The sequence below is a fragment of the Lycium ferocissimum genome, chromosome 9 (genome assembly GCF_029784015.1).
Source record: "Lycium ferocissimum isolate CSIRO_LF1 chromosome 9, AGI_CSIRO_Lferr_CH_V1, whole genome shotgun sequence".
Taxonomy (NCBI): domain Eukaryota; kingdom Viridiplantae; phylum Streptophyta; class Magnoliopsida; order Solanales; family Solanaceae; genus Lycium; species Lycium ferocissimum.
In genome coordinates this window covers 42,779,687-42,797,172 of record NC_081350.1, presented here as the reverse complement: position 1 = coordinate 42,797,172, position 17,486 = coordinate 42,779,687, and the positions used below count along the sequence as shown (strand labels likewise).

At 36.2% G+C, this 17,486-nt stretch overlaps 1 protein-coding gene across 2 annotated transcripts; it reads left to right on the top strand.

Moving 5' to 3' along the window:
* Positions 1-3,727: 3,727 nt before the first annotated feature.
* LOC132030938 (zinc protease PQQL-like) lies at positions 3,728-17,370 on the top strand. 2 transcript variants are annotated; one of them, XM_059420743.1, is made up of 21 exons: positions 3,728-3,982; positions 7,269-7,515; positions 7,588-7,713; positions 8,131-8,268; positions 8,909-9,043; positions 9,274-9,531; positions 9,599-9,736; positions 9,901-9,970; positions 10,134-10,347; positions 11,559-11,664; positions 12,251-12,484; positions 13,572-13,736; positions 13,819-13,968; positions 14,047-14,138; positions 14,721-14,802; positions 14,904-14,987; positions 15,067-15,183; positions 15,257-15,367; positions 15,554-15,634; positions 16,197-16,391; positions 16,900-17,370. In XM_059420743.1, the coding sequence occupies exons 1-21, from the start codon at positions 3,771-3,773 to the stop codon at positions 16,975-16,977; spliced, it is 3,033 nt and encodes a 1,010-aa protein (XP_059276726.1). In that variant the 5' UTR covers positions 3,728-3,770; the 3' UTR covers positions 16,978-17,370. The 2 variants fall into 2 exon arrangements, with proteins under 2 accessions (XP_059276726.1, XP_059276727.1); XM_059420744.1 differs by having other exon boundaries at positions 3,845-3,982; positions 7,274-7,515.
* Positions 17,371-17,486: the final 116 nt, after the last annotated feature.

Here is a 17,486-nt window from a genome sequence, read left to right as displayed (position 1 = left end):
TAGCTTAAAAAATCGAAAATGAATATATGTAAGTATTGTTAAGCACTTATTTGATACCCTGTGACATAAAAAAAATTTTTTAAAAAAAACATAAGATTGACCCTACCCTAGACCCCTTTTTCTCTCCCCAATCCCCTCTGTGTTCTCCTTCCCCATAAAACCACCCCAAAGTTCTGAGAGAGGAAGTGTGTAAATTTTTTCAAACATGAATGGGGATATGAGTCAACAACAACAACAGTGGATTGCGATGCAGCAACAGTATCAACAATAATGGATGGCGGCTTAAATTAGAAGATGATGGAACAAGAGATCGTGGAGGGTGTATTATTTTTTTTTAAATGGTACTTTGAATTAAAATAAAATATAAGGGAATAAAAGTAATTTTTATGGTCATGAAAATGCTTTATAAAGAACTTTTCATTTTTGTGGATTATGTCCGATCCAATTCTAAACCCAAATGCACTTGCCCTTGCTGTTAAAGGTGGGTAAAAACACACTTTACTATATGCCGTTTATACTGTTAATTTTATTTGTTTGATCCCTTTTGCCTTGTTTTACTGTCGTATAATTCCTTTTACACGTACTGTAACTGATTTGTGATTTAACTGTACGCGTGTTTTGCAAGTTTACTAACTTAGCAACTACATTTTCGTACTAATTGTGGCATAAGTTGTGTAAAAACCAGACCCCTAAGTAGAAGTGTCACACTTTATGTAGCAAAAACCACAACATATTACTTAGATCCTATATATGATAAATTCCCAATCAGTAAAACAAAAATAATTCTATCTCTGCTTCAATTTAAGTGTCTTACTTTATTTTTTAATCTGTTAAGAAAAAGAGTGTTTCTTTTATATTTAATAAGTTTTCTAATTTAAACATTCTACGAATTTAATATTAAACGATTTAAAGGACTGGACACATCTTTAATTAAGATCATAATGTGGAAAAATCATCATTTATTTCTCAAACTTTATTTTCAGTCAAACTAATAGCATGTTTGGCCAACCTTTTAAAATTAGCTTATTTCGAAAAGTACTTTTTTCAAAAGTGTTTTTCAAAAAAGTATTTTTGTAAAAAAACGGTTTCTGTTTGGCCAATTAATTTAAAAAGTATTTTTTTTTTTATTAAGCACCGGGTGTCCGAGTCTCTTTGAGCCCCGACTAATCCCTAGGTACTGCCTGACAGCGAGTTTCGCAAGTGCACGGGTAATTTAGTATTTCCGCGGTCAGGTGACCGCCGAAAATTGTTTGCACCCGTTGGTTCAACTTGAGACATTGAAAGGGAGACTCGGCGGCTCAATTGCCCACGTCTGTGCCAACCCCTGAGGGTTTTTTTTTAATTTAAAAAGTATTTTAGAGCAACAATTAGTGTTTGGTCAAGCTTTTAAAAAGTACTTCTAAGTATTTTCAAAAAAAGTGCTTTTGGGAAAAAATTATTTTTTTAGCTCTTGCTACTCTTCAAAAGTATTTATTTTCTCCCAAAAACTTGACCAAACACCTAAATTTTTTAAAAAAAATAAACTCTTCTGAAAAAAAATAAGCTCGGCCAAACAGGCTAAGATTAAGACGTCTGAATGTGAATGCACATCTGAATGATTAAGATGTTGTCTGACAGATATGAACACTGAATAATTAAGACCGTTTGTTTTTTCAGCATCTGAATTTGCATAATGTATTTATTTAAACATAATAAATATACAATTCAAATAAAAAGGTAACTAATTATTAGAAAATAAATACAAATTAACAAAATAAAAATATTATTTGATAAAAAAAATGAAACATTTACGTTTGCTAATAATGATGGAGATGTTTATAGTGGTGGTGGGGTTTTAGGGGGTTGGGGTGGTTAGTAGGTTGGGTGGGAGGGTTTTGGGTGGGCGGTGGTGGTGCGCGTTTATAACGGGTAGGATGGGGGGTTGAGGTTAATGTAGGTGGATGGTGGGGGTTGGGTGGGCTTGTGGGGTGTGGTGGGTAGGTGGGGGGGGTGGATAGTGGGGGGTTAGGGTGGGTGGGTTGTGGGTGAGGGTGGGGTAGGTAGTGATGGGGGTGAGTTTGCGAGGTGGGATAGTACGTGGGTAGGTGGGGTTAAGGGGGGTTTGAGGTGATATTGGTAGTGAGTGGGCGGGAGGGGCGTAGGGGTTGGGGTGAATGGTCAGGGGGTAGCAATTAGGCGTGGGTGGTTGCGTGGTAAAGAAGGAGTAGGAGCAGTTAGCCGCGATGAAAATTATCCATATAAAATACCTGTTAATGATATTAAGACCTTATTCAAGATCTTAATGATTAAGACATATTCAGACAAAATAAGTGCTTAGATCTTAATGCAAACAAATACACGAATGTCTAAGGTCCGAATCCATTCAGTATTCGACCTCCATTAGCGCCTCATTTCATGCTTGCACTTATCAAGGTCCGAATCAATGGTTCAAAATTTAAGCCATTACGCGCATTTGTTTCCGCATTAAGATCTACGCACTTATCAATCTAATAAGTCTTAATCATTAAGATCTTTAACCAGTTTCCTAATATCATTAAGAGGTATTTTTGTATGAAACTTTTTATCACCAAATTTTCCAACCCCAACACCAATCCTCCACCTCAATGCCAAATTTCTACCTACCCATATCTAACCCTACCCATCCATCTCAGCCTCATCCCTCCACTCTAAACCCCCCACTCCCCACCACCAACCCCAATCCCACCCTCACACCACCCACCCCATTCCCTACTAACCCTACCTCCCACCACTAACCCCACCCCTACTCCCCACCAACCCTTACCCCACACCACCCACCCCTACCCCGACTCCCCACTACCCTCACCTCTCATCACCAACCCCTACTCCCCACTAACCCCGCCCTCACTACCTCCAACCCCTAACCCCAACCACCCACTCACCCCTCCACCCCCACTCGTCACCCACCACAACTACAAAACATCTCCACCATTATTATTGAACATAAGTGTTTCATTTTTTTATCAAATAATATTTTATTTTATTAAATTTGTATTTATTTTCTACTATTTAGTTACTTTTAAATTTGAATTGTATGTTTATTATATTTAAATAAATACATTATGTACATTCAGATATTAAAAAACAAACAGTCTTAATCATTCAGTGTTCAGACCTAGAGACAACATCTTAATCATTCAGATGTATATTGAGATTCAGACGTTTTAATCTTAATGAAACCAAATAAGGCGCTAAGACACTTAAATAAACACAGAGGGATTAAGCACCCGTTTGGCCATAAGAATTATTCACTTTATTCGGGAGTTTTTTTTCACTTTTTCCTTGAATCAGCATTTGGCCATGAGAATTCCGAATACAACTTGAAGTTGTATTCCGGAATATCAAAAACTAAAAAAACTTGTTTTTCAAAAAAATTCACTTTTTGTTTTACAAATACTTTCACCAAAAACTACAATTTCAAAAACTATAGCCAAACACAACTCCAACTCCAACTCCAAAATTTCAATTTTTTTTTTTTTTTTTTTTATATCTATGGACAAACGGGTCCTAAATATTTTCATTACGAATTCCCACATAAGTTGTCCATAAACTAGACCCTTAAGACGTGTCAGGCCTTAATACAGCAAACCGCATCATATTACGATAGATCCTCTTATAGGATACTCTTCCCCAATCAGTAAAATAAATCTAGTTTTTACTGAAAAATTAGAAAAAGAACAGTTAAAAACAGTTCCAATTAGAGACCTCAGAGAAGGAAAAGAAAAACAGAGAAGAGAAGACGAGACCGGAAAATGGATTTATTACCGGTTGAATCATCACAAATACTACCAAAAAAGCATAGATTTCGTTCATTAAAGCTTGTAAATGTTAATTTGGATGAAGTTTTATCTGAAACACCACAAGGAGTTGAATATGGAAAGCTAGAAAATGGGTTAACTTATTATGTCCGATCCAATTCTAAACCCAAAATGAGAGCTGCACTTGCACTTGCTGTTAAAGCTGGGTATGTTTTACTAGCAATTTTAATACCTCAATTATTGGTAAACTCTTGTTTTAACCTTCAATTAATTGAAATGTGTGTTTTTGGTCCCTTTATGCAAGTAAGATATATGTTGTATTTGGACTATTTTTAGTACAAGCTTAACATGACACATGGTAATTAAGTGGTGGAACAGTAGGTAGTCATGACAAACAAACAAAGGGATCAAAAGTGCACATTTTTGACTAATTAAAGGTTAAATGTGCTTAGTGAGATACTTCAATGACTCAGATTAAAATTTATCAATAACTGAGGAACCAAAAGTGCTATTTACCCTATGGTTTATGTCATTATTGGTAAATTCTTGTTTTAACCTTCAATTAATTGAAATGTGTGTTTTTTGTCCCTTGATGTAAGTAAGTTATATGTTGTATTTGGACTATTTTTAGTACAAGCAGTGGTGGAACAATTGGTAGTCATGACAAACAGATAAAGGGATCAAAAGTGCACATTTTTGACTAATTAAAGGCCAAATGTGCTTAGTGAGATATCTCGAGGACTAAAATTAAAATTTATCAATAATCGAGGGACCAAAAGTGCTATCTACCCTATGGCTTATGTCATTATTGGTAAACTCTTGTTTTAACCTTCAATTAATTGAAATGTGTGTTTTTGGCTATGTTACTCGGACTCTCCTAAAATGTTGTCGGGTGCGCGTCGGATCCTTCAAAAGTAGTGTATTTTTGGAGGATCCGACGCGGGTGCGACAAAACTTTCGAAGAGTCCGAGTAACTTAGGTTTTTGTTCCCTTGATGTAAGTAAGATATATGTTGTATTTGGACTATTTTTAGAACTAGATTACTGTTAAATATGAAGTAATAATACAAGCTTAACATGACACATGCTAATTAAGTGGTGGAACAATTGGTCGTCATGACAAATTTGTGAATATCCACAGACAAAAGGGATCAAAAGTGCACTTTTTGATTAATTAAAGGTCAAATGTGCTTAGTGAGATATTTCAAGGACTAAAATTAAAATTATCAATAATTGAGGGACCAAAAATGCTATCTACCCTATGGTTTGTGTCATTAATTTGATTTGCTTAATCCCTTTCAGCTTGTTTTTACAATTGTCCTTTTACTGTTTATGTATGTACTGTGACTGATTTGTGATTTGACTGTATACTGGTTTGGTTGATAGAGTGCTGTGTAAGTTTACTGTGTTTGTCTGGTTGTTTTATTCAATGTCGAATGTGAGGGTTGAGGTTAGTAGCACAAATTACTGGAGCTAGCAATGCCAAACCCAATTAACAATATTAAATTTGATTAAGTTATGTAAACCGACATTCGAAGTTATTTTTACATCGAGAAATTCCTACCTGTCTATCCATCTCTGTGATGTTTGGATTTTTTAAAACTCGAACGAAATGCTAATCCTATTCTGATCAAGGCAGAGCTTTTACTTGTTCAAATAATAGCGACTAAGGTGAATCAGGGTTCTGTCTTGATCTAGCAGGAAGGATCGAACAATACGGAAAGTTAAAATGCGGGAACCTGATTGAAATTACTATTTTTATATTCTAGTTGGATGAAAAAAGAAGAGACCTTTTCAATTTGTGTGTAACTTTTTATTCTTCTCTATTAGTGTAACTTAACTCGGTTGCCTTTTCCCCCCCTCTAGATAACAAACCAGTAACATAATAAAGTAAAATTCATTTACACAGTCGGTGTACACAATACGGAACCTAATAGATATTGCTCCCTCTGGATCAAAAAAAGAGTCCACTTAGCCATTTGTACACTCCTTAAGAAAATGCTAACTCCTAGATAAAAATAGGTAATTTGACTAAACTATCCCTAATTAAATAGGCATTGGGATTTGATCATATAATACTTAATAGCGGAAAATATGGAAAAACAAGGTTAATTCTTTCTTGATTTGCTAAGTGGACTCTTTTTTTAATCTAAGAAAAAAGGCTAAGTGAACTCTTTTTTTGATCCGGAGGAAGTACTAGTTTAGAATCTAATTGGATAAAATAAAAAGATCTCTTCAAGTTGTGTGATAACTTTTCCATCTTCTCTATTAGTGCAATTTAACTTGGTTACCCATTTTTCTAGTGTACATATCCAGTAACATAATAAGTAAAATTCATTTATGCAGTTGGTAAACAAAATGTGAACCTTGTTAAATTCTTGCTCTCTCAGCAGAGCATAAAATCATCTGCTTTTCTTGCTTTGAGACTCTTTCTTCTGGGCCAATGAGCAATGAAAGGACTTATGAGGCTTGAATGAGCGCATATATTTTGAAGAAACATAATAGTATACATCAGGCGATGATATGACTTATTCGGAAAAGGGATTAATATTGTCGCGTCAATAGTTACATTCGTGTAATATACATCTGGGTAGAGAAATCACATGTTCATCACCGATGACAAACAAATCATATCTAAACTTTGAAGAAACATAATAAGGCAGTTGAACTGGATACATCTAGATGAAGTCCTTTCACTGATGTCTCTTACTCTTCCTTAACTACTAGCACAAGTCCCCTTTTTCTTTTATATATTAGTTACTAGTTGAAGAAATTTGTCCTCTTTTGCTCATTTAAGCCATGTGATGGACTGATCCCCACACGCCCAACAAAAAAAAAAAAAAAAAAAAAAAAAAGAGTGAAAAAGAAAGAATGCACATCAGACATCTGAATTAGGTCCTGTAATTTATCAAAAGAAAAGCATCAAAACTTCTATTGGCAAGAAAATTCCTCGAATCTAGAGCTAAAATTTTGAAAATGAACAATATTCTAGAATCACATTCCTTGCTAGTGAATAAAAGAGGAAGGACTGTCATGGTTGGTGTTGCAAATATTTCTCGACTTTATTGATAAAGCGACTAGGATATTGAAATAGTATTCCATAAGTCTTTGATGGAAAACTAAGTTTCTTGGTACACGATGCGAGGGAACTCACAAGCATGATTATGTATGTGTTGACAGAAAATGTGTGGGAGGAAAGTTAGGAATGGAATGGAAGTTACTGAAATTCTCAACTGAACTATCAAAAACTTGCCTTTAAGAGCTTACTTTTATTTTTGATAAGTAACACTTGCCTGTTAAGTGTGAGCCTCCATGCCCTTGAGTATTTGCTTAACTGGTTAGAGTTTCTTCTCTGCAGTTGTTTGACATTGACTTTGCTTCGTTGTTGCCTATTTAAGCTGTGCATTCTTCCTTTATGATAGCTGACGAGCTAGCTCTTTTGATAAGGGATAGTTGACATGCTAATTAAGTTCAAGTCCTTAATTGATGGCAGCTCAGTTTTAGAAGAAGAAGAAGAACGTGGAGTTGCTCATATAGTTGAGCATCTTGCTTTTAGTGCCACAGAGAAATACACAAATCATGATATTGTCAAGTTTCTAGAGAGTATCGGGGCAGAATTTGGTGCTTGCCAGAATGCAGTGACTTCTGCTGATGAAACTGTTTATGAGCTATTTGTCCCTGTAGACAAACCTGAACTATTATCTCAGGCGATCTCGGTGTTGGCTGAGTTCAGCTCAGAGGTGCATTTAGTGCCTTCCTAATGGTATCATTTAGATAATATCAAGTTTCTTATTTGACATTGCTACATGTAGGTCAGAGTGTCACCTGATGACTTGGAAAAGGAAAGAGGAGCAGTAATGGAAGAGTATAGAGGAACCAGGAATGCCAATGGAAGGATGCAGGATGCTCACTGGGTTCTCATGATGGAAGGTTCAAAGGTAAAATTTCTAGCTATTCTTGACTTCTTATCAATTCCACTTGTCCTTTTCTGCACCCATCTACAATGATTTTTCTTTGTATGCATGGTACTGACTAGAGAGAAACATAAAGCCCAATAAGATGGCTAGTTATATTTCTCTTTAACAAGATGGAAATGGTCTTCATATAAAGCTATGAGTTGTTTTCTTTTCATTTTTTAATAAGAAAGCAACACTAAGAGGTGTTCTCTTTTTATTCTTATTTTATATGGCTTTGGGAAAAGCACTGTGCATGAGTTGATGTAGTCATGAATATACCATAAAATAATAATATAATTGAAAGAGCTAATATCTTGACTTCAGTTGCTGATTTTAAACCATGTTGTTGGAGTTATTTCCTCCACTGAATGCCCTCATCCTGATCTCCTTCTCTGTTAGTATGCTGAGCGGCTGCCTATTGGACTGGAAAAGGTGATCCGAACAGTTTCTCCTCAGATAGTGAAGCAATTTTACAAGAAGTGGTACCATTTGCAGAATATGGCCGTGATTGCTGTTGGGGACTTTCCTGATACGCAGGTTCGTAGACTGTTTGTCTCCTTCCTGAAATACTTAATACGTCCCTTTTCTGTCTGTCCAATTAATCTGATATATTTCCATCAATATCATGTATTGTTGAAATTATTGAAGAAATATATATAGTATATTACATCATTACACACCTAATTCTGTTAAATGTATCTCTGAATTGCTCGATATCATAAACAATACAAAATCATTTCTCAGTTTCTGACATATTCAAAGGGGATAAATAATACTCTCTCCGTCCCAATTTATGTGACCCTTTTCGCTTTTCAAGAGTCAATTTGACTAAATTTGAAGCTAAATTAGATTAGGTAACCCAATATTTTAAGATTAAAGTTTATATATTTGAAAACCACATGAAAAGTACTATAAGTTGCAACTTTCATATCAATTTGGTGAAAAAATACATCTTAAAATGTTGGTCAAAGTTCATGCAGTTTGAATCTCGGGGAGCGAAAAGTGTCACATTAATTGGGACAGAGGGAGTACTTGCTATCTAATCCTAAACTGCTGCCCAAGACTTTATTGGATCAACTCATAACTGAGATGAAGTTAACCTATATCTTATCTTTACATAAAGTTTTGGAATTCGACATTATCAACTATATTAACCACTCACCTTTCTCTTTGGCAGAGTGTTGTTGAGTTGATAAAAGCTCACTTTGGACAAAAGATTTCAGCAGTTGATCCTCCTCTTATACCATATTATTTGGTTCCATCACACAATGAGCCCCGATTTTCCTGCTTTGTGGAATCTGAGGCAGCTGGGGTTAGTATTCTGCAGATCTTTCATCAATCACGGTATACATTGTGCCTTTTTGACCTATGTTGCTCGGACTCTTCAAAAATGTTGAAGGGTGCGTGTGGGATTCTCCAGAAGTAGTGCATCTTTGGAGAATATGACACAGGTGTGGCAACATTTTTGGAGAGTCCGAGCAACATAGCTTTTGGCTGCGCTGGGTTTCTTCTAAGACGTTTCTTTTGAAATGGTTGTAACAGTCAGCAGTGATGATCAGCTGCAAAATGCCCGTGGAAGAGCTTAAGACAGTGAAAGATTACCGGGAATTGCTCACTGAATCCATGTTTTTTCATGCTTTAAACCAGAGATTTTTTAAAATATCTCGTAACAAAGACCCTCCTTATTATTCTTGCTCGGCTGCAGCGGATATCCTTGTTCGTCCAGTTAAGGCCTATATAATGACATCATCCTGTAAAGAGAAGGGTACCGTTGAGGCCTTAGAATCAATGTTGACAGAGGTGTGCTTCGGAAATCCTTATGAATTTATATTCTGCTTTATAGTTGTTTCTGATACCTCGGTTCCAGGTTGCTAGAGTGAGAATTCATGGCTTTTCTGAACGTGAAATATCTGTTGTTCGGGCTCTTCTGATGTCAGAGATTGAATCTGCATATTTGGAGCGAGATCAAATGCAATCAACCAGCTTACGTGATGAATATTTGCAGGTTCATCTAATTACTTTCCTTCCTTTCTCTCAAGTTGCTTTGCCACAACTCAATTGGATGAATCTCGAGCGTATATAAATTTAATAAAAAGTTCAATACACCTATTCCACAATATATGAGTCTCAAGTTTTTTTTTTTTTTTTTTTTTTTTTTTCCCTTTATAGCATTTTCTTCGAAATGAACCTGTTGTTGGGATTGAGTATGAGGCACAACTCCAGAAAACTCTACTACCCCGTGAGTGTTTGCTAGTATTTCACTTTTATTTATGAGTTCTTATATATTTTTGAGACAGCATTGTATTCAGGAGGAAAAACAGAGGGATATAAAAGAGTATTTTGCTCTCATTTCACCTGATGGAGGGGATCTTAATATTGCTATTTTTTTTTTGATTGAATAGACATATCAGCATCTGAGGTGTCCAAATACTCTGAGAAGTTTCAGACTTCGACTAGCTGCGTTGTAAAAACAATTGAGCCCCGAGCAACTGCTGCAGTGGATGATCTGAAAGCTGTTGTAATGAAGATTAATTCTCTTGAAAAAGAAAAAAGCCTTCCTCCTTGGGATGATGAAAACATCCCAGAAGAAATTGTCTGTGCAAAACCAGATCCAGGGTAACTTATTAATCTCTTATTTTACCTAGTACCGGTACTCCATGTGTAATGGACAACATGATGCAACTCAATATTTTTTTTAAATATGTGAGGTGATATGTTATAAAATTTTGAAATGCATTCATTGGTGTTTATGCCTTTGTATTTTGATTTTGATACTTGTAATGTGATCTGCAAGGCAATGCATCATTCTTAGCAGATGTCCTTGATAACTTTTTCTCTATCACTATTTGCTAGTCTGTTCTTTAAATAAAATATGCATGTGTATTTTGGGGAATTTCTTCTTCCAATATAGGGATGAAATCCAGGATGGTTAAGCATGACCAATGAGTTGTGCCATGTTGTTCACATAGTATGCTTATATATTTTACTAATGCATATGGCCATGGCTACATTTTAATCTGGTGTTTTCAGGTACAATTCGACTTCTGTTGCTTATTTGTAGCTCACTGAAACATTTTAGCTGATTTTGGTCCCTAGTAATTTTGGCTTTAAAAAAAAATAAATTAAAATCTGTGTCTTACTTATGTATAAAGATGCATCTATTATGCAATTATTTTAACTGGCTATGACTTCCACGCTGACTAGATTCTGGAGTAAAATCTATTCTCTTTTATCAAACTAGGATGTAAAAGAGAACTATTGAGATTTGAGCCTGAGCTACCTCCAAAAATAAAAGAAGAATAAAATAATAAAAGAACTATTGAGCTTGTGCGATGAGGTACTGTACTGATCCATTGTATATTGAAGGCAATTGAAATGTGCGTTCATATTATTGATTGTTGCTTATTTATCAGCATTATTTGCATTCTCAGAGATTTACCAAGTGGGATTACTTGACTTTCCTGAATTAGTCTTTGAGGCCATAAGGATTCTTAGAGGCAAAAGACCAAAAAGTAAATATTTGTTGTTCCACCTACATCTAAAGAAAATACCTTAGGATGATAGTTACCTGTAGACAAAGCAACATTGTCTTGGTACCTATACTACTATTAACAGAAGCCCGAACGATTTTCTCCGGGCAGACAATTTGCCCACAGTGACTTAGACTGCGCAGTTTTTTAAGCACCTTCTGTCACTCCAACGTTTTCCTTAGACTTGGTCATCAATTTTACAGATTTGCTCTCCTAAAAGAAAAGCAATCGTGTGGCAGTTTCAGTCTTATTCTTGTCATGATATATGCTGAGACTGATCCTAATTTCTTGTTGCAGGCATATAATACAGCAGCTTGAATATTCCAATATTGGAGCCACTGAGTTGATTTTATCGAATGGAATGCGAGTTTGCTATAAATCTACTGACTTCCTTGATGACCAGGTAAAAGTTTCCTAGGCACAGAGGTTAAGGTGGAGACTTTTTATGAGATTTCTATGCCAGCAGTCTCCATGTCTTATTTCTCTTTGGAGATAAAGTTTTCTTATCATCTTTCCTATAGGATGCTTCATAGACTAGTGAATGAATGTTGCGGATAATCATTCTTGTCGTTGAAGATGGTTTTGGTAAAAAAAGTACCTTATGGATGCTCATGAAACATAAGCAACACTGTTTTGGCTGCCTAAGACTAATAATAACATGTCATTGGAGATTATTAAGTTTATGATTTCTTTCTAGTTACTAGGACAATGCTTCTGCTTTCTTTACCAGACCCCACTTGTAGGATTACACTGGGTATGTTGTTGTTGTTGTTCTAGTTACTAGGACAATGCTTCTGCTTTCTTTACCAAGCCAAGCTTTCCATCCCAAGATTCCCATGAGTTGTGAAATATAGCTTTCACTGCTCACTAAAGAGATTCATTAAAAAAATAAAAGATACTTCTTGGAATAGTAACTCTGTAAACACATTTTTTTTGAGTCCCAAATTGATGTGGTACTTGTTATTCCTATTAACATCTTGTTTAAATAGGTTTTATTCACAGGGTTCTCATATGGGGGTTTGTCCGAACTGCCTGAGAATGAATACTTTTCATGTTCAATGGGTTCAACCATTGCTGGAGAAATTGGTATATTTGGTTATAGACCATCAATACTCATGGATATGCTTGCTGGAAAAAGAGCTGAAGTTGGTACAAAACTTGGGGCATATATGAGAACTTTTTCTGGTGATTGTTCACCTACAGACTTAGAAACTGCATTGCAGGTTAGACCATTTTCTAGAAGTGCACATGGCATCTATTTCGTTATCTTGTATATCTCTATGTACATATATCCGTCTATCTAAGTTTATGCATATCACTTGAGAAAACAAAAGGCATGCAGGTCTAAATGATAAATCCTCCGTATCAGTTGTCTCATGGATAAATACTGCCAAATTCGGATGAGTTGGTTGCACCTAGAAAGTATTGAGCAGGAGCTTTAAGATTCATAATGATTCCTTAGGATCCTTTGCAGACGATTCATGAAGATTTCTATTCAAAGAGTAGTTAGATATTTTCTTGATTGAGTATTCCATACATGTCATTAAGTACCAATATTACAAGGAATCGTGTGGGGTGTCTCTATAAGAGTATGGAATCCTAAATATTAGAGTTCAGATATACAAATAAAATTACGAGTATGGGTGATCGTAAAGCTAAAAAATTATTTCTTTTGGAGTGAACCCATATGTTATTCTTAAAAAATTATTTCAAGTGAGCGTTAATAATGGAATTTCAACAACTTTAGGCAGATACTAGCAACAATGGCATACTGCTGCTGCTGTCTCCAGGTGGTGTTTTATTTCCCGCAAGAGCAGCTATTCCAAAGAATGTTTTTTAGACTAAAATTTTCAAAGGGCTCTCAGCTATTGAGTAGCTGTGAATGGCAATGGTTGGGATCTCCAACTTTAGCTGCTTCAAATGTTTTCTGTTTCGTAAACTTTTAGTTGAAAACCAGTTTCTTTAAGTGACTTCTTATGGGAAGTTCTTTCCCATCTATTGAAAAATATTCTTTCTTGATAATAGTAGTAATATTCTTTAAAAGGTATTAATTATGAAAATAACAGTATTAAAAAAAGAACATTACTTTAACCTTGTTACTCGGTACCTGTGCTGGTGGGAGATAGCATGTACCCTGTGGAATTAGTTGAGGTGCGCGCGAGCTAGCCCGGACACCATGGTTATTCCAAAAAAAAAAAAAAACATCACTTTAATTAAGAAATCGTTAACTGGCTATCTTGGTCTTTAAGCTTAATATTGTTTGTCCTACTTGTATGTGATATTCACCTCTTTTATTTGGAAACTTTAAAGCTTGTGTATCAACTTTTCACGACAACCGTTGAGCCTGGGGAAGAAGATGTCAAAATAGTGATGCAAATGGCTGAAGAAGCCATACGTGCTCAGGAGAGAGATCCTTACACTGCATTTGCGAATCGAGTGAGGGAGCTCAATTATGGGAACTCCTACTTCTTCAGGGTAATATGACTTTCAATCTGAATTGTCAACTCTGTAGTATCGGGTGTATTCATGACTTACAGAATTGAGTGTTGTCTTGCAGCCAATCAAATTTAGTGACCTTCGAAAAGTCAACCCATATAAAGCTTGCGAATATTTCAATAGTTGTTTCAAGGACCCCTCAACTTTTACGGTGGTGATTGTTGGGAATATTCATCCTTCTATAGCATGTCCATTGATTTTACAGTACTTGGTAGGTACTACAATTTCTAATGGTGTTAGTCCCTAGCATTGTTTAGCATCTGTCAGTAGTTAATTCTTCACTATGCAGGGTGGAATTCCAAGACCTCCAGAACCAGTTCTACATTTCAGCCGTGATGACCTCAAAGGCTTGCCTTTCCAGTTCCCTACGACAATAACTAGGTGGTTTGAGTGTTGATTTCTCTCCAATTAATAATGTAGTTTGCTATGCTCTTTCAGTTAATAAAGGGCAGCCCGGTGCACTAAGCTCCCGCTATGCTCTTTCTCTTTCAGTTAATGAAGCTTACTAATTGCAGATACCTTAGCTTCAAAGATTTTTCCTTCACACCTTGTCCTTTTTCATTGTTCATATTTTCGCTGATGCCTTGAGTTTTTTTGAGGTGGAGGCTTGGTGACCTAATGATATGATTTACTATTATATTGTTCTTCCGAAACTGGCAAATTGTATACAGTCACGTGCATATCGTTTATACTTCTATGTTTTGATGAACCCGCAGGGGGGGGGGGGGGTCTTTGAGTACTTAATCGGGAGAGGATTCCTGTGCAGTGTGTGAAGTTACTGCAGTTTTGCCTGGAACCATTGGTTATACTTTGTCACAACCGCTAACACCCAAAAATATAAAAAATTAAAAAGAAAGATCCAACATGATATGTTACTGTCCATTTTCTTGAATGTGATAAGCTATCGAAGTTCTATGATGTGCAAAAATTCATCCCCATTGAAGGCGTTGCATGTGATTGTAGAGAAGTTGTTCGTAGCCCAATGGTGGAAGCACAATGTTCGGTGCAGTTATGCTTTCCTGTCGAGTTAAAGAATGAAAACATGGTATGTGCTTTAGGTACCTAATGTAATATATATGTTAATTATCTTAAGCTTTTCTTGTTTAGGGTTGCATTGACATATACACTATCTCATCTTATTTTCAGATGGAAGATGTTCATTTTGTTGGATTTTTGAGCAAGCTTCTGGAAACAAAGATAGTACAGGTTCTCCGCTTCAAGTATGGACAGGTATGTTCTTGTGTGATCTGTGTGATATTCTGTAATGCATTTCGATAACTTGTCATCCTTGGAATTTTTTGTGCCTTAGATTTATTCTGCTGGAGTTTCTGTCTTTCTTGGCGGCAATAAGCCTTCCAGACTTGGGAATATCCGTGGAGATATTAGTATAAATTTCTCCTGTGATCCAGACATCTCATCGACATTGGTATGATTGCAATTTTTATCCGCATGTTGCAAAAAATGGCTAGCTAGTCCTAACATCACAATCTTTTGACAAGGTTGATCTTGCTTTGGAGGAAATATTACATCTTCAAGAGGAAGGACCTTCAAATGATGATGTTATGGCCGTACTAGAAATCGAGCAAAGAGCACATGAAAATGGATTACAGGTGACATTTTCCAGAATCTTTGTCTACAGAAGATCAAACTTTCTTTGATTGCAAATATGTGGGAAGATGGATATGAAGCGTTACAGATTTAATACATAGTACTAAAGTTCCAGTTTTCTGTTGTTACCTAAATTCTAGAGTTGAATGTCCATTTGATCCACTGCTGATTGCTGTTTTCTCTTTCAGGAGAACTACTACTGGCTAGATAGAATATTGCGCAGTTACCAGTCACGGATCTATTCTGGTGATGTTGGCAATTCTTTTGAGGTTCGTTTTTAGTTCGGTGCTCGTACAACTCCTTAAATGCAGTCTCCTGAGTCTGGTCCTTCTTGTTCCTCGTGCATAATGCATATCCCATTATACATCATCAATGCCTATCTGTATCTAAAGAATTGGCCTGACATGTTTATAAATACTGCCAAATGTGGCTCCTTCTTTATTGAGGTCCTCGCGTGTTTCCTTGCCATTGGTTTATGAATGATGCCTATCATCACATGTTTTTCCTGCTTTGATATGCTTTTTCTTGAGCTGAGGGTCTACTCTCTACCTCCCAAGTAGGGGTAAGGTCTGTGTACACACTACCCTCCCCAGACCCCACTTGCGGGATTACACTGGGTATGTTGTTATTTTATATAGGAGTTGTTTGGAAATTTAATATGTAAATGGTTTACTCTCTTTTTCGTAAAAGCTCCCCTTCTCTGGACCCTTCGGAGTTTGCCATATTGTTCTTCCGTTGAAACTTCTTTAATTTCAATTATGTACAGATGGCCTTAGAATAGAATATCCTATGGGACGACGCCTTTTGTGATTTTTTAATTCTCTTATTCAGGTCCAAGATGCTGCACGTTCCAAAGTGAGAAATATCTTGACGCCATTAACTGCCCAACTAGCCTTGCAAAGAATTCTACCGTTCCCTTGTAAAAAGCAGTATACCGTTGTAATTTTAATGCCTCAGGCATCTCATATAAAAAAGTTCAAGTCATTGATGCAATCAGTATCCAAGCGTTACTCAAGAGATGCAAAGGTTAGTCTCATGTAGTTCTCGTATTTCCTCTACCAGTGTGATGATCTAAGGTATGTGGATCTTTATAATATCTTCCCTCTTCACGTGTCCCTTGCCACGGAAAAAAAGAAAAAAAGAATCTGATCTACTGCCTTGCCCACCTCCCTCAGTACTTCAAACAAGAAAAACTACATAACATCGACAGTTCACTTAGGTTGTCTCGTGCCTGAGACATTTTACTCTATGCTTGCTCAACTGCACTAGTATTCCACTAGTGTGGAATGATTAAACATTTTCTAATGTTTTTGTCTATTATTTTTAAGTTACGCGCGACTTAGTTCCATGTCTTGGAGCTCTGAAATTGTTAAACATGCATGAATAGAAGTTTGACAAATTGGTGCTATTGCTCCTATAAGTAGATTTCTTCCTAGGCTGTATATTATACATCCATAACCTTCATCCTTCGAAGTCATTCTTCACTTTCTGCTTTTATTTACGTTGCTATTCTGCGTCTTGCCTACTATTTCAGATTTTGGCTGGAATTGCTGGTGTAACAGTTTTGTCCATCAGTTTATGGAAATACTCCCGAAGCACACTGAAATCGTAGAGATCTTTGCTGAGCTAAAAAAACTTGGCGGAAACTATTGAACAAGGATGCAATGTTCTACATTCGCTAATCCACCCGAACAGTAGTGCAGTCAGATGGATTGCATGAGAGATCTCAAGTGTATTCTTCAGATTGATTGCATGAGAGATCTCAAATGTATTCTTTGCCAAAAGATCGGTTCATACTTAGCTTTGGCCTTCTTGTACCATAGATAGATGCGCCATTATTATCGGTGAATGTTACAAAGAACTTTAGGTTGTGCCATGACTAATAAGCTTAGAAAATAGATGATTCTTTTTGCTTGTACTAATGTATGAACCAAAGTAATCAAAGAATGTATCTACTTGGGCTTGATCCCTACTTTATAATTGAGAAAGTATGAGGTTCTTTTTACCCCCTTGAGTTGCGTGCTATTTTCAGTTCTTTGGTCTGGAGATTCCATTTTCATTTCTTTTTTAGATGGTTGCTTTAGTAGCAGATTGAAGCTTGCACATGCAGGATCTCGCGGT